General features: G+C 28.9%; 2 protein-coding genes across 5 annotated transcripts in view; one reads left to right on the forward strand and one right to left on the reverse strand.

The window, feature by feature from the left end:
• The window catches only part of LOC114126400 (UDP-glucosyltransferase 2-like), a 34,083-nt gene extending 28,836 nt beyond the window's left edge, over positions 1-5,247 (reverse strand). The window contains exon 1 of the mRNA XM_027990340.2: positions 4,866-5,247. The gene's annotated coding sequence lies outside the window, so the exon portion shown is untranslated. The remainder of the gene's footprint in view (positions 1-4,865) is intronic.
• The window catches only part of LOC114126398 (C-Maf-inducing protein-like), a 37,003-nt gene extending 19,730 nt beyond the window's left edge, over positions 1-17,273 (forward strand). For all 4 annotated transcript variants that reach the window (XM_050204492.1, XM_050204493.1, XM_050204494.1 and 1 more), the window contains 14 exons: positions 317-1,007; positions 9,480-9,608; positions 9,767-9,817; positions 9,891-9,962; positions 10,050-10,139; positions 10,266-10,457; positions 10,557-10,660; positions 10,860-11,036; positions 11,959-12,051; positions 13,965-14,121; positions 14,661-14,921; positions 15,357-15,551; positions 15,632-15,737; positions 15,800-17,273. In XM_050204492.1, coding sequence (XP_050060449.1) covers positions 324-1,007; positions 9,480-9,608; positions 9,767-9,817; positions 9,891-9,962; positions 10,050-10,139; positions 10,266-10,457; positions 10,557-10,660; positions 10,860-11,036; positions 11,959-12,051; positions 13,965-14,121; positions 14,661-14,921; positions 15,357-15,551; positions 15,632-15,737; positions 15,800-15,924 — 2,436 coding nt within the window. In that variant the 5' untranslated portion in view covers positions 317-323 and the 3' untranslated portion in view covers positions 15,925-17,273. The remainder of the gene's footprint in view (positions 1-316; positions 1,008-9,479; positions 9,609-9,766; positions 9,818-9,890; positions 9,963-10,049; positions 10,140-10,265; positions 10,458-10,556; positions 10,661-10,859; positions 11,037-11,958; positions 12,052-13,964; positions 14,122-14,660; positions 14,922-15,356; positions 15,552-15,631; positions 15,738-15,799) is intronic.
• Positions 17,274-18,794: the final 1,521 nt, after the last annotated feature.

Consider the following 18,794-nt stretch of genomic DNA (forward strand, 5'->3'; position numbering starts at 1 on the left):
ATTTAGTGATGCTTGATGGATGCCCAGCTTCTTATTAATCTTTGTTAATAATAATGACGCTCTCGGATTGTAACTTTTTTAAACCATCGGATTGAGCTGATATGTATATTTATTTATTCTTAATTCAAGTATACTGTCAACACTGTTTATACGAGTTTATCGTCGATATTATCTTTTTGTCATTTGGCTGGCGTGTCTGGCGACATCACTGCAACGGCGCGGCGATATAATTTTATACAGTCGAATTACTCGTGTCATCATACAGGACGTATTATTATTACTCTGCTATAATATTATTATTTCGTATTATTTTCAGGGATTAAATGAGAAAATGCTTTTGCGGCCAGGGGCGGTCGTCCGTCGGGCACGGTGAACAACACTGCAGCGATATGAGTTGCGAGATTACGGTGGTGGACGATCTCCGGACGGACCCTCCGACGCGGAAGTGCAGCACGAGCAGCACGAACAGCACGAGCAGTACGAACAGCACGAGCAGCGCCGGAAGCATGGCCATGTTGGACGGGGAACCGGACGCGGCCGCTGTGCCCATCCCTTCGTCGGCCGTCGTGGTGTACGTCACCGACGACGCCGTCGCGGCCGTCAGCGTGGTCGGCTGTCGCGGGGATCGCACTCTGGCGACGGTGACCAACGTGGACGCGCCGAGTTCGGACATCCACACGGACCGGGACGAGTGTTCGTCGGACGACAGTTGCAACGGGCCGGACTCGCCCACGGGGCTGAAGAGGGTCGGTTCCGTGTACGACTTCGGGCTGGACGGGGCCGACAGCCCGCCACCGTGCGCCAACCACCCGTTCGCCGGGGGACCGGACGTCGACCTGACCAAGGTGGCGCGCAAGCAGTTGCGCATGATCCGCGAGGTGGACGTGGCCGTGTGCCATCTCAATCACACCAACACGATCATCAGCAAGATACTCAGCTCCAAGTATCTGAGACGGTGGGAGAACCATCAGATCCGCTTGCAGGACGATTGCATAACTTCCAACACGGTGGGTGCATATTATAGAACCTGTATATCATTATATGTTGTTATTATATCCGCAATGACTTAATAGTGGTTAATTTAATAGCGAACACTATTGCTGAATATTTCAAAAAAAGTATTGCCCATAAAGTTTTTGAAGACATATTTTAAAGTCACTACAAACCGTGTCTTAGATGATATTTTGTATCGTTATAAAATATTACTGCAAAATAATTATTTTCATTCCCATACAGTTTTGGTTAGGTCGTCTGTCAACATTTACTGGTGATCGCTATCTAATTTCTAGTTTAAAGATTATAATAATATAACATTTAACAGATGCATATTATCGCGTTTTTTTCAATATGATAATTACGACTTATAACAATAATGAGCTGAACAAAGACCTAAGTATTATTTTGGTTAACACGTTTAGAAGTGATAAACATTTTGTTTACCGACTATTATAATTATTAGTATCTGTAGCACATCGAATTCGCGTGTAAAAACCCAGACGCAGTTTGTCAGCGAGGTTGGGTGGTGTGGTATACTGAATTTGGAATCGTAGTTTAAAAATGTTACTCTCAACACGTCACTGCCTCCCATAAGGCCATAATAATACTCCTACGTACAACACACATGCATGTGCAATGTGCATGTGCACAGACCAAGAATGTATTTATATTTATAATATGTATTTATATGTTTCCGCAAGTACAATACGTGCGTGAACATTATTACGTGCGCAATTACTCGTGTTATAATACAACAAAATAAACACACTAATCGAAAGAAAAATGATCACATCTCAATTTTGTGTGTTATTTTTAGTTTCACCAAAATCGTTGCACACCGTAAAATTCCACCAAATTTACTCCGAGTACAGCGTTTATTCGTTACGTTTTCGTAATATCCGTATAGTCATTATGTACTTATATGTATCTATTAGATACTTTTGCAAATTTGACGCAATGACTGCCTACCCGTACACACATTAATACAGTTAATTTCTACGTGTGCTTTCTAATTATTGTTATTTAATCTATTGTAATGATAATATAATATATTGTGTTTTCCGATATAAATTTCGAAACGTTTCACAACGTATTTTGCCTCGATATACGTATACAGAATCGTTTGACATATTATTATTATTGTAATGTACAGTACTTTAACATCAGGAAAAACTATTAACGCACATGGAGATTGCGTGTTCTTCGATAACATTAAATCAGAAGTCGTAATACATATTATACAATAAGAACGCAAGTTTCCCATGTACGTACCGTGTAATATTTTAATAAGGTTTAAGTAAAAAAATAATGACCTAACGAGATTACAAGAACACTAACTATTATCATGCGATTAAAACTAAAACATTCAGGTACATTATATACCCAACGTAGTAAAAAATGTTGCACGTGCATTGTTTTTTTTTTCGTAAAATAATAAGAATAGCCGCTATAGACATACATATTATTCAATATTTAAATAAAAAGTAAGTAATTTAAAGGAAATCAAAATATTAAAAAAGGTATAGGCAAGTGGATTCAGCTCTGTTGAACGTTAGGTGCTTGTTGAACGGATTACTATTATGGATGCTATAAATTTGAATTCAATGATATAATATGTAATATTATAATGTACACGAAAAACAATTCTGAGTGGAGATGGTCCGTCAGCTCATATCATTATGACGTATTGTATGATATGTATTTTTGATACCTATAGCTAATTAAGTAATTTATTTTACTTTTAGTATTGCCATTGATTATAGAATACAATCACAGTAGGTAGATAACATTTTTCAGAATAATTATATTTATTATATGATTAGTCGTAGTATATAACTATTAAAATAATATTTATTACTATTCTATACTTTATCAACCTATAACCAACTTAAAATTTAATAACATCTTTCTGTAAATACCGTAAAAGAGTAAAAGTAGTTGCATAGTATGAATATGTAATAACTTAAAATAAATCAAAAATGTTATTGCGTATAATAAATTTCATAATTTTTTAATATATACTTAAAAGTTATAAGTTTCCCACGAAAAATGTTTTAAATTATATTAAAATAATTAACATCGTTATTTATCGTTTAAATAAGTAATTTTCTCCAAATCCGAACTTAAAATGTTTTTAAAAAATAATTGTCTTTAAATATTTTTTGGATTTATGATTTCGATATTAAATATTTATGAGAAATTTTTTATTAATTTTTTAAAACTTTGTCGTAAAAAGAAAATTGTTTATGCATTTCTAATGACAAATTATTTATAATTTTCGAGATTTTGACGAATTTTGTCAAAATCTTAAATTTGAACGCTTAAACTCTCCATAAATAGTTCAAAATATTTCAAAATATTTTAAATTACAATGCTCAATTATACCGCACATAAAGTTTTTGTAGTTATTAGTTTTTGAATCAATTTATTTATTTATTATATAAGGTACATAGTAGTTTTTAATTACAATTAAATTGTATAGGTAGTTGATTTTGTCAAAAATTGGCGTTGCGTAAATATTTCCGTCATCTATAATTTTTTTCGATTATTAAGTAAATTATTCATGAAAAAATATACGATTTGATATCAGAATAATATTTTAAGTTGAAGATTGAAGCGTTTTTACTGCTTCTAAAGAAGTAATCAGATATACACAGTAAAAATAAAAAATACATCTCATTATAAAACCAATACATTCATCGCTCTGCTCAGAATATAAAATATAGTGATCTCAAATTAGATATTATTAAATTAATTTTATATTATATTGAACATTCTAGGTATCTGATATTTGAAAAAAAAATAAGGAAGTGTGTTTTCTTAAAAAACATAAATTTTGATAAAAAAAAAAAAAATTTTCGATTTCAACTAGGATAATAATAATGTATTGAGTTAAATTATATCACTTATAGATTGTTCTTTTATTATTTATCAAAATTCTTACATATGATATCTAAAACTACAATATCATCGTTAGAGCGTACGATTTACTCTTACTCCGTTTTTCTATTACTCCATCTGACTTACTGGAATTCAGTTTTAATCTAATCATATTACCATAATAAAATTACCTATGGCTTATCATGGAATGTTTTTTTCGTGTAAATGTAATCCATATAAGACGTGTAGTATATACTTAATAGATAGTTGAAATATTATTTTCAAACGATAATTAAATTCAACACACACAATTTTTAGTTTCTGCAATAGTAAATGTCAAATAATATTTACAACTTTACTTTTAAATCAATTTTTAGTGATGTGACCAGATAGTGATTAAATAGTTAACAAATATTAATTTCATATTTTATACTAAACGTTATAACACATCGTGTTAATTATTTACATTTCAATTAAGTAAAGGATTACTATAGATATAGATAAGTGTGTTACTGATCGAAAGCAAGCTTTAGTCTATTTATTTATATTTATTCGCTATAATTGTGGATAATATGTGGATTGGTAGTTCCCCCTTTCCCTCAGCATATGTAGCTCTATAGTCATCGTAGTAACCAAAACATAAAACATTTAATAATGTAAATAATATAAAACTATTTTATATCATATATAATATATTATATGTGTAGCACACAAAATTATTTCTCGCGTAACTACCTATCAACGACGGGTAAAAAGCGAAATATTTTCGCCTCCTCCCACGGGACACGTCGAGAACCGCCCCTGATTCGGTGTGACTATAATATAATTAATGTTCTCTCCGGTCGGATATCGATTTTGCTGCAGGAGCAGAACGCGTGACACAACGTCGCGTTTCGTTATATGTATTCGCGACGTAGGTGCTGCCGATATTATAATATTATATAGCAGTATGTGCTCTCAAAACCCGCGAGTATAAACATTCAACGTACCTCTCGTTATTTTTTATTATTTTTTTTTTTGTTGATGTGTGCCGACTTCGATGGTCACAACTCACAGCCTGAGCTGCAGTCGCAGTCTGCACACGCGCGTATCACTTTACTCGTCGCGGTATAGGTTAGGTTAGTGCTGTATTTAGCGTGATATATACAGCTGAACGATATAATATTAAAAACGGACGACGTAATAATACGATAATAATATCAAACACATAAACATATATATATATAGAGATACGATTATATTGAATAATGTAAGCAAATTTTGCTTATTTAATTATTATTATTATTATAATTTTTATTTTTTTTTTAAACTATAAAGACACACTATAACCGCGATATTGTACGTTTTTAAGAACGACGTTATGTAATGTTTATCGCGCCACTCAAACTATAATATTATAATAGTTTGAATTTACGTCGGCTGACGCACGGACGCAATTGAACTTTATCACTCTGTTACAGCTGGTTATTTTTATTTATCACGTGTGAGCGTTGAAACGAGCTAATAATATATACATATATATGCACGCAATATGCTATATCCCATACGGTCGTGCCCACACTGCGCTAGCGATAAAAAATAACGTATTCTACTGTGCCCATCAGTGCAGTTTGATGAAACCGTGGCAGCCGCATCGTTTATAGAGTGAGCATACGATGTTTAACGGACGTTTTCATTATTGTTTCTGGTCAAAAACTGTGAAGACGATGTGGCATTTTCAAATCGTTATTTTTTAAACACTCGGCGGATACACTTGTCAACAACGATACAATGATAACCGTTTTAATACTATTCCTATATTAATATAATACTGTATACGCCAGATATGATTTTTTTTCGGACGTTGTGAGACAACATTATATTTAATAAATAAGTCCTAAATCCGAGTATATACCTAGTACATCATTATTTATAATGTATAATATATGTTGGTTTCTATTTCAAGAAAAACTACTTTTACTAGTTCAGTAGTACGCGTTACACTCGTTTTTTTTTTGTTCAGTGGGTTTAATATAGAACGTTTTAATGAAATTTTAAGTGAACAATTTTAATTTATTTAAATACTTTATTATCTTTTCTTCAAATTCTGAGAATTCCTCCTATTCATGATGTGTATTCATATATTTTATATTCTATATTACTATCGCACTGTATAATTTAAATTATTATTGCTTGAAATTATTCAATTTATTTAGAGAACAAAAAAAAGCTTTGAGAAGATGAATATTTTTTATTTATAAAATAATAAAAAAAAAGAACTCCAAGTGTTTTCATGGTACTAGAATTATTGAATGAGAGAAACAGTTTCATAAGAAGGCTACATTCAGTGGTGTAGCTTGAAACCTGGTAGCGGAGCTAGAGGATGCCTCCTTAAACACAGAAATTAAATTATTAAATAGTAACGCTAGACGCTATATAAATAATAAATTATTATTATTATTCTGAACTAGGATTAAACCTCAAGTGGTTTGTAGGTATCTGTGTAAAATGGTTTTTAGTAAATAAAATATGTTTTAGTAGCATTATATAATGCGATAAAATTTTGGAAAAAAAGCTACTAAGACTCTGTATACATTAAATTACTACATTACACATATATTATCATATTTCTTTAAATTTAACCGCAAAAAATATATCTATTTTATATTTGTGACAAAAATACAATAAAACAATAAAAATTAATTTTAATTTAGTTAAAAAATATTTTAATAAATATAATGTATGAATTTATAATTTAATTATTTAAAAATTCACTTTTGTAATAATAAATAAACATTAATTTTTTATTTACCATATAAATGCTCATATATACATATTTATGTAATATAGCACGGGGTTAAAATTAAAAAAATTAAAGTGAAGGTCGTTCAAGATTGATTTATAGAACCTTCAAAGTCTTTAGGAAATTCTTATAAATAAAACATTTTATATTATATAAACGTAGTAACACTGAAATAGATACATATTATAACTGTGGATATTTTATCAGTAAAATGCTTAAAAATATGTTTTTTTAAACAATTTTCACTATTTTTTAGTTAGTTTTCCATTTTATAACTATAATATTATGTTACTATTATGAGAATATGAGTAAGCTATTGCGCATTGACACAAACCACAAACCAGTGGCCGATATAAAATGACTAATAGTTTTGAAAAAATGTATTAAGATTGTTTGTATGTTCTGCTAACAACAATCCATATCTCGAAATTCCTACATTTAAAAGGTCTACCTATATCATATATCACACCACTCGACCCAGTGCACACATATTTCACTCTATCGATAGTTTTTTAGTCGGAATATACTAACATATTGTCTGAAACGTTTAATGACAGTTAACACATAATATTATATATGACACAATAATACACGTGCTGTGAACTGAGAGTGACGAACTGCTCGTCACTATATCAATCGGTTGTGATGGTCGACGCGTGGAAATTCGGCAACCGACGTGCCATAATAGGATATTCACCGATCTTCACGAAACGTTTCACGGTGGTGTACCGATATAAACCCGAAGTGATTACGGTAAAAGTTGCTCGTCTGCGTTTGATGCATTGGATTTAGCGGTATCACCGGAAACCATTTCCGAAACGTTTTCAAAAGTCGTCTTCTTCGCGGGTTCTCGAACAACGGACGAAAAGTCTTCGTTATCCGTACGAACACAATCGGACAGCCGTGAACGGGGCACACGTCAAATGATTATCGACATCGACGAGAACAGAATTGCTGAAGATAAGTCCAATACTCGACTTTGTGCTCCACGGTGCAACTGTGAGTATCTGCAGCCGCCGGATGCCGATCTCATAACCGTCGATGTCGATCATTTCGAAGGCGATAACGTAGTTAAACGGAATACGACCCGTAGATCGGAAAACGGCGAATCGCGACCGCATTCGAAAAGATCACAGAAATCTGTGTCGTCTTGGTGGAAACGGTCGAAAAGATTTGCGACGGATATTGCTGTCGATGTCATGTGGCGCATTTTTTTGTGCTGTTAAACACCAGGTTGATGGAGCGGGTCAAGGGAGGGAGGTATAGTTCCCGGGTCTGTCTTTTTTTACAAAATAATATGTTTTTAATGCACACATTAAAAAGAAGTTTCAAAACGTAAAATAAAAAAAAATTAGATTAATTCTTAAATGATAAGTTTATAATAATTTAATATTTTGTATCAATAATTTATAAAAATGTTTGTTAGTTGGTGAAAATAGGAGTTGTGAATAATGTAGTTTGCAGTAAAGCGGATGCTGTAGGTATTATCCTATAACAATTAAATAATTTGGAAATACTTATTTAATTGTTCAGGGAAATTATTAGGGATTTTCAATTTTTTTAAAGTAAAGCATAATAGTGTTTTATATTAATGTTTTTAATACTAAAATTATTTGAAGGTTAAGTTTTGAGTTGAAAGAGATCACCCAGTATCGTGTAATTTTTGTCTCTGCGGATTTTTAATCTGGGCTAATTGCTGTTCTGCTTTGTATTGGTTTAAAAATCGTTTAAATCGTTTTGCTTGATTTATATTGTATATTATATTACCTACACGTATATACCTTATTGATATATCGTATTTTTTTTTATCTCAAAGTGCATAGTAAGCTCAAACTCTACATATTTCAATATTATATTTATTTTTTTAATGTACTTCGAATTTTACCAAAATTGTTACCTAATAATATTCAATAAAATATTATATCGTGTTAATAATAGACTAGCTACTGCAGTACTTTAATATAGACGTCATAATATATATCTATAGAATTTTTTAAGTTCTCGGACGTATGCTGTCATTTCTCTATTCTATCTTTTCTTTTGTCGGCTGCACATAATTACACTGGAATGAGCACAGCAATCAATTTTTTTTTTTAGTACGTCTATATGCGTGTTAAAAATTGAATTAATTTTTTTCATTTAATATTTTAAATATTATGTTATCATTTAGTATACTATTTATGCTCAATTATAATATACACATTATTTGCTTACTAATAATATATTAATTATCAGTGTTTGACTCGTATGAGTTACTGAGTATTTTAACTAAACTTTCAGATATTTTAGTGAACCTTATACCTAATAAACTTTTTAGAATTAAGACGCACAAGACAATACATTATTTACGATTTTTCACAAAAATATAATCGTTGTATTTGTTTTTATTATAAAAATAACTGTACACAAAATGTGAGAAAGTGTTGATAGAGTTAATACAGTTGATTTACATGATATTTTTTGTGATAATTGAGTTTAATATTTTGGTATAAAGTGATAAGTAATCACGGCTGTAGACACGAATGATAAAATACCAGAAGACTAAAAATGTTTTTTCTAAAAATAAGGAGACAATATTATAAATGAAAAATATTCTATATTTATGGAGTTCAAGATTAATACAATTTATTAATATATTATTAATACCTATATAATATTTATTAAAATTATTATTATTGACTAATATAAATTTGGATTGTGATTAAACTTCAATAACGTGCTACATAATATTATGAATTTGATTGTTATATTTGTCTTGAATACATTTTTTTTCTTAAACGAATTTGATGAGTTTATTTTTATTCTGTTATTTGTTTTTCAGCCAATTGGATTTCTTAGTAAAACTATTGGGTACGAAGCTATAAAAGATTTATATCCAGTAAAAAGATGGGACTCAAATTTCAAATACTGCCTTCGCGTAGTTGTCACTAATGGTTCTTATTTATTGCAGGTGATTAATTTTTAAACATTCTTAATAATATTAATAATTGTTTGTCACGTACTATACCTACTACTATCCGAAAAAAATGACTTCCTTTTATACACGTACGTGACGTTGTTTTGCATAACCAATACGCCGTAGTAACTGTTTGTATTATTTGTTTACAGACTACCAACCAGTATTTGAGAGATCAAATTCTTTATTCAATCCTATGGAAGGTTTGTTTCGAACTTAATAATATGTTGAAACTATTTAAGGGTAATAATGTTTTTTTTTAATTTTCATTCGCAGAAAAATGTTCAGGAAACTCAAACACTTTTGAAAAGTCAATCTGATCCAGACGATATGTTAAAAGAATTGCAGGTAACGCGTAATGATATTATATTTGTTTTTTTAGTAACTAATTGCATTGTCCGTTCGAAACATTTAAACGTGTTATGTATTTAACAGAATATAGTGGATTTTGCCAAAAACATTCCATTGGTTGATGATGAAATATTTCATATGCCAACTTTTATTGCGAGTACACTAATGACAAGAGTATGTTCTATTCGTATATTAAAATTAAATCATTATTATTATAGTTTTGAAACTGTCAATATTTCCAATAGTATTTACATATTTTTTTATTATTATTATTATAACTTTTTTTTTTTTGATTTTTAGGACCAAGAAAAATATTGCAAGCAATCGTGGGAAAAGGCACTAATCGGTACGTTGCGCCCGTTGATTGAAGACTGTCCCCCGTCCGCCGAAATGTGTTCGTTTTTATCGCATCATTGCAAAGACCAAAGTAGCCTACCTATCATTAAAGATTCCTTAGTTTACACCATAACAAGAATACTCAAACATAATTTTGTGAGTGCATGGTGTAGAAAATCAATATATTTTTAAACCTACACTATATATATAATAAAATAATGTATGATATGTTTCCCGATTTTTCGGACTTTGCAGGACTTTGCGAGAACGCTGACGGCTCGCACATTAGTACAAGATTATATCAAGGCTCTTTACATCCAGGACCAAAGTGGTGAATCAATTAGATATTTTTTATCGAGGTAAGCATAGCTGAGTTTTTATTTTTTATCTGTATTTTTATTATATTGTAATACCTATCTTTAATTGTAATATTTATACGTAGATAGTATAAATAATTGTAAAAATGTGCTCGGAACTATAACTTTGAAATATAAATATAATATGATGCATAAATAAAATGTATTAAATCGATAATAATATTCGGTGTACGTGTTTTAGAGTTCACAGTGCCAGCGCTGTGTGCCCTCATAACAGGGTACTGCCGAACATGGTGTCCACCTGTATTACTGCCATATACTCCGCATCAGAGGAGTTGCCGGCTAATTGTTCGGAAGCCGAATTCGATTGCTATTACACCAATCACCTGAGATGCTACATTGTTGTTCTTCAAAACATGTAAGTCATATTCAATACTATATACCTATATTATACACGTATATATAATATGTATATGTATATTATTACTAAGGCTCGGATTTTAAAGCATATGCTTTTTTTCTTTTATAAATATGAGATAAAAAATTTAATTTTTGTACATAAATTCGTCATTCACGTCTTTCCGATTCCAAATAAACCGATTTATACTTGCTTTTTTGGGCATTTTTTATGTAAATGCTTTTTTTGTTGCGTTTTTCAATTATTTTAGCTGTAGAATTTTTATATGATGTTTATTATGCTATTTTGGTAATAATAAAAAATTTAATTAATAAGAAACGTAAAAACCCAGAAAGCGGAATAAATATTTATTATTGTTTTCGTTATCGGGTTGTTTATTAAATATATATTAATAACGTATAGATTGTCGATCTAACCTGCAGTACTTATACGATCAGTATGCCTTTAACATCGATATCGATCGTTTCAAAATTTAAGATTTAGTGTTGTAATTTGAAACCTCTTATGTGAAGTATGCACCGATTACTTCAGTGGATGTTGAGAGTTCATTTTCTATGTTAAATGTTAAATATCCTGTCGGACACCGGAGTCATCTTCACTACTGCAAATCTAGGGAAATATACGGTAGTTAATTCTTTTTTTTAAATTTAAATTAATTTTTTAAAAAATGTTATTAATTTTTATAACTAGTTCGGGTTGATTTTTAGTCATGCTTTTTTTTACTTTTTCAAAACAATCTTTTGCTTATTTAGTTGCTTATTATGCTTTAAAACCCGAGCCCTAATTATTACTATTGAAACGTCTTATATCCTATCCCGACGCCATATCACCATAACGTGTCTGTGCCTATGGAGTATAATACTTTATAGATATTATTAACTTTTGATTAACATACGTCAAAACGTTTTGCATTTGTCAACAGATCAGAATACAGCGACTGGCTGTACGGACTTGCTCAACTGTTGCGTCCGCTGCCGTTTCCCGCATTGCTGTTAATTCGTTCAATTTTTATGGAGTGAGTATATATTATATTATTCATATTTTTGATTACGACCAAATGAGCATTTTTAACGACCGCTATTCTGATCATATACATTATAAATACAGTCGTTTCGATTTGGTTTATTATCTATTTAGTACCTACTCTATAGAGGTAGTTTCGATGCAGTGCTTGTAAGTTTCTCCAATTAAATATAATATATTAATAAATGACCATCCAAAATTTGTCCTGTTGAATTCCGTTTTTCGATGATGATTTGAATTTTCGTACAATTCTATCGTTATTGTTGAAACGTACTCGTATTAAAATAACAGCGTGAAAAATGTTAAAACGCGACATTCAAACAATATATTAAAAATAATAGTATAGTAGGTACTTATTTATATATACCTACACTTATTTGCGTATCAAATACTTCGATATAATATCGTTATATACGCATTATTATTTAATATTTGTACGAAAAATGTTATTGTTATCATATAATCGGATTTCTGCAGTTTTAACATAGTTACTTAATATTATGATAAATAAGTATATAATAAGGTATTTGCGATACTGCGTCAAATTTAATGACGTGCTCGTAACGGTTCGATAACTGATAATAAATTTCATTTGTCACCAGAAAAAAGCATTTTTAATATATATGATAAATTTTGTATTTCGACTGTATTTAAATCTCATGGGCTCCATGGATTACGAGACATGTTATTATTATTTCAAGTTAACAGAATCGTATTATATTATACGAGTATTACTGTTATTACAAGAATAATATAGTTTCTAAAAAAAAAAAAACATTGATTTATCAATAATCACGTTTAAAACAAACCTTAAGAAATAAAATAAAATAGTTATAATTTGTTTTGTTAATAATAAACTAAACACTATAGGTATCGTATGTTGTATAGTATACGATTGTATTAAGATTATCATTTATCACTATAACTTAACTATAGATTTTTACATCGAGGTGGGCTAAAAAATTTAAAACATAGGTTTCAATTTTGGCAATAAAGTTTAATGTCATTTATAAAAATAAATCAACTTGACTTAAATATATATTTTTTTAAACCGGACCAACTATTTTAAAACTATGACTAAAAAATAAATATTAGGTATAGTTATATTTTTTATTGATTTGTTTACCAAATGGTTTATTTTAGATTTTAGCTTAGAAGATTTATTCTATTCTAATTGTTTTTCGTTGAAAAATAAGTGTTTAATAATATTAGTATTGTTTTATTGAGTATTTCAAAACTTAGAAATTAATTATTATGTTTGCTAATTACTAACTACTGAATCAATTTTGTTGACATGGTTATTTTTTTATGATTTTACAAAATTAATGAAACTGTGTATTTGATCACATAGATTTAAAAAAATAATTAAAATCGTTGTATCGGAATGGGTTGGGTCTTTTGTTATTTTATATGATCATCTTCAAATAATTATTAATTTGGTCACTTGAATGGTATATATCTTTGTCGATCTTCTAATAAATTTATATTTTTTAAACTATAAACGTATCTACGTGTAGTATGTGCGTATTTAATATTATATTATAGATTAATTGTATATAAATTATTACATAAGTAATATTTCTTTGATAATGTTTAACGTACATCGTATACGCGTGATATGTCCTAGATTATTTATATTTACAAACGACACAATTTTTAAACACGACATGTTTATTACACAAAATAATGTAAGTATTTTAAAAGAGTTTGACATCCATTCTAATTCTGACACTATAATGGGTTCATCTAAAATATTAGAACCCATGAGAACCGTCGCTTGATTTCTATTGTACGCGGTTGCTATTTATTGTTTCACATTATGGGACGGCGATTGATGAAAATTTAAATTTGTGACACTTTGCAACCAATTGACCATTGTTCTTTTTTTTTTTTTGTTAACTTTAGGGACATTTCCTCTGTGATATTAAAAATAGGATTGCATGAAGATTGTGAAATTCATAAGCAAGTATTAGCTGTCCGCGAGACAAAAGACGGCTGGTTCGATTTGTGTTCACCGATTGAAGCTGTGTTCTGCGGAAGTTCAATTGTCTGGACTCAACTGGTAAGTTTTAAAATCAGATTTTATTCACGTACACTGCATAATGGTGTAAAGTCAAAACCATATAAAAAACATCATATTTATAAATTGTAAGCTATTTTGTCTCACGGTCAATGTATAAATTAAAAATACGTTAAAGCGATTTTTCGGTTTTTTAAACGTATATATTACAAAATGATAGACCTTTAATTAACTCTTATATTGGAGTATTCTAAAAGTAAGAATTTCTCTGACTTCATAATTATTTCTAAGGGCTATCGATGTTACCGCCTTCTAAATATTTCTGTCCTTCAAATTTTCCCTTCAATTTTTTACATTTAGCGTTATCTTAATCTTGATTTATTCAAACAAATCATCATTTCCTGTGTATATCTAAAGATCCAACTACCTAATAATATGCCTACCCGTAGTTTTAACTCTTAAGTTTGAAAAATATACAAATAAGATGTTATATTATGTAATTAATAATTTTCATTTAGTTATAGAAATGTAGTAGTTAATACATAATAATACATATCTGTTTATATATTTGTTAAAATTAGCTTAAAACCTTAATGGATTGCGAACGCTGCAAAAAAAAGAAACTGTTGAAAAACTTGAAAGCCAAACATTTGGGTACGTGCGTTTCGGAAGCCTTAAAAAACAACAAAATCGTGATGGATGTTTTGTGCTTAATGCTTGAGTGGATGGTCGTGGAAGACTTGCATCAAAGAAATCAGATTGTTGATACACTTAAGTCTACAGAATTTGGCAAAAATGTATACGATGAGTTTATGTCAAGGCAGAATCAACTACTTGAATTGGTAAGATAAATATTATATAGGTAAAAATATTGTTTTTTAATGATGTTTGTACACTAGGCTGTTTGAATACCACGAATTTATTGTCACAATTCCATGTAAACTTCATTCAAAAAAACATTCTGCTCAATTGACAAATTATCTATACATAGTATTAATTAGGATATACGATTCAGGTTTTAAAATAATATTTATTGTTTATTGACTTATCGTTAATTATTAAATTACATGGTGTACGACGTATTATGTTTCACGAGACGTAATAGAATGTGTAGGTATATAGTAAAATGCAAAATTTAATTTAATCGTATTCAAACGAAATATTTTTCACTCGATTTATTTAAATTTCATACATAATATTTTAAAATAAGTTTTTGGAAAACTAGTTTTTTCGCCACATGCGTTCTAATAAGCAAATTGTATTAATTTCATTTTTAGCAACGAAAAGGAGGTCCGCAGAACTTATCATTACCGGCCCGAGGCACTGACTTGGACCTGAATTCCATGTTTGATTGTGGTCCTTTCGGTAATTTAGAGTCGGTCGACTTGGCTTTTACCAATGTAACAGATACTTGTGCCAAGACGTTGATTAAGTTACCATCTTTAAAAGTTCTCAATCTGTGGGGTACTCAGGTATGTGTTACTTCTTAAAAACGGTTACAAAACGCATAAAAACTAAAAACTTATAAAAAAAACCAAAATAATCATTTTAGTTTGGTGATTCCGGACTATTAATCATATCGGATCATCTGACCAACTTGCAAGTTTTAAACTTGTGCGAGACTAAAGTAACCGACAGGGGAATTGTATCGCTTATAAGTAAGACGCGTGTAAAATATTTGTTTGTTTTTACCATTGCTTAACGAAATTGATTTTCGCAGGTCTTATAAATTTGAAAAAACTCAATTTGAATAGCACTAAAGCGACGGTTCGATCGGTGGACGTATTAAAAAAAAAATTACCGGGCTTACACGAAGTAGACGTCAGATACTCATTTGCCTGGTAAAAGGTATTTTTTTGTTATATTATAATATTACAATGTGTTTAACATAAAATGGTTCTTATTATTTTTTATTTTTGTTGACAATCTGCCTGATAAACACATTTACATGCAACTATTATAATATATAATAACAAAATGACATTAATATATTTAATATTATTATATAACTGTTTTACTCTTCGAGTATAAAAAGACTGTGGCCCTGTTTTTTTTTTTTAATTTTTTTTTTATATGTATAAATATATATACATTATTATACTTTTATCTTTGTTTATAATAATATTATAAAATAAGTAAATTTTAAGGCGATGTATAATAATCGTTCATTTAATATTTTGTTAAAAAGAATTAAGTAAGTAATGCTTAAGACAGACGATGCCAACGTTAAATTATCTATAGTCGTGCCTTTTTTCATTAAATTGCTAATTATATAGCGTATAAGTATATAATATTATTATATTACTCGTATTAAATTTTACTTATAGAAACGCTCAAAAAATTTCAATTTCCATTACGATTTTATTCTATTCTTAGATAGTCGATTGTGTTATAATATTTGTTTATAATTTTTTGTTTATTACAATTTTTTTATCGTACAATATTCGTATACATGTGTAATGAGTAATGACGAATTTCGACGAACAAAACACTTTCACGGCGGGTTGTTTGTATTTAGATTCTGTTTTTTACGTACCATAAGTATTATATTGAAACTAATATACACGGAATATTAATTATGTGTATGTTAAAATAATACGAAATTTTTACACTAAAGGGTACGAACTGTGAGGGTAAAGAATAACTAAAACGATTACACCAGGTAAATTGATTTATACCTGTGTCATAAAATGTAAGTACTTAGCAAAAATATTATAAATTAACTACAGTATAATATAAATAATATTATAATATAATCATTATTATTATTATTATTATTATTATTATTATTATTATTATTATTATCATTATTATTATTTATTATTTATTATTATTATTATTATTATTGTTATTATTATTATTATTATTATTATAGCTATTATTCTTCATTTTTTATTATAATTATTATTGTTATTATATTATAATAAATTATTATTGTCTGCTATATTGGAGCATAAAATATTTATTATAATTCGTAGAACTCACGTACATTATTATGTTGAAATAACTTGTATCATGTAAAATCTACGATTAATCTCTATAGTGCTAAACTAATTAGTACATATCGCTATGTTGTTTTTCTTCTTAAATGTATACTTTTTTGTATCATCCACGACGTATAGATTATAAGTGTAAACATTTCAAAGTTAATTTATATAAATCTAATATCAATATAAAAAAAAACAAAAAAACTACATGATTTTAAAATTATTTTGTTCGCCTTTATTTCGCCTTTTTGTCTTCTCTTTTGGTTATACTTTTATCCACTGTTTTTTTTTTAATTCACGTTTATACGAATTTATGTTTAATTTATTTAAATGCATAATTTCAACTATACGTTGGTAAACAAATAACGTTGATGTATCAGCTAATGCATCATAATACATGTATACATACACTGTGTGGAAGGCACGTCAAACACGTGTGGCCCGTAGTTAATTTTTTTGTGGTCCGCGACTTCTAATCAACAAAATAAAAATATATATATAATAAAACGAATTGGAAAATACTGATTTTCTATCACAACTATCTTAAAGAATGGTATACATTTGATAGTGTCTTATCTTCTGACCGTAATCGAAAAGAGTATATTATTGATGGTTTTATATGTGTGATAAATAAAATGTTATAAAAATGTTTTTTTTTTTTTCAATAAATGTTTAAGTGTGGCCCGCATAGTAAACTTTTCAATATATTTGGCCCGTGGTGTATGAAGTCGAAGTTGTATAATATGGGAATCATAACACTAAATGTGTAAACCAGAATCATCGTAGGACACGTTACTTTTCTTTTTGTTTTTTTTTGCTAATTTAAAAATTGTTATTAGTCACATTTCTATAATTATTTAAATTAAATAAAACAACAAAATACAAACAAATTTTTGCGGTACTTTCCAGACAATTGTACACAATTAATGCTGGTCTGGCTTGAATGGTTTTATTTTATTTTTTATACGATGTTGGTTGTTTTTTACACATTTTTATCTACTTATTTCTACATATTTAAATTATTTTTCGATAGTTGCTATTCTATCAAAAGGTACCGGTATTCGGTGTAATTTACATTCTCATCTCATGAATGATTTTTGTTTGTTCCATTATTATGTGTATCGCTCAAATAAGTACAATATAATGTACACTATTATGTATAGTGTGAATGCAAAGGGTATATAATTACTTTTCTTTCACACGGGTACAAGGGTCTTTCATGCATATGGCAATGAATATCATTAATATCAAAGTAAAACTTTTGTTGTAAAGAAATCTTTGTGATTTTGATAGTCAATTATTTTTGTTTGCACGCCATATTATAATAGAATGAATTATATATTGGCAAAATATTAAAATATCACTTAAATTGGTGTTCTTGAACTCTTAAAGGTTGAAGACTACCATATTATGTGTTTATATTTATAAAATAAAACTGGCTAAACAGGTTAAATTTATAACTAACTCTATTTAGATAATATTTAACAACAATAATTATTATACTTTTATTCTAAGTAAAAAATAAAAATTGTAGTTTAATAGTTTAAGTTTGAATTTAGTATTACATGAAGTAAATTACTTGCAGTACGTAATATAATATAATGTAATAATTTTCTATTATATACCTATACTATTCTAACTTTAATAAGGTATATTATCTACTTAATGTAAATTTACATAATTTTCATATAATTATATGAATACAAAAATATACAAATTGATATAATG

This window comes from Aphis gossypii, chromosome 3, assembly GCF_020184175.1.
Source record: "Aphis gossypii isolate Hap1 chromosome 3, ASM2018417v2, whole genome shotgun sequence".
Taxonomy (NCBI): domain Eukaryota; kingdom Metazoa; phylum Arthropoda; class Insecta; order Hemiptera; family Aphididae; genus Aphis; species Aphis gossypii.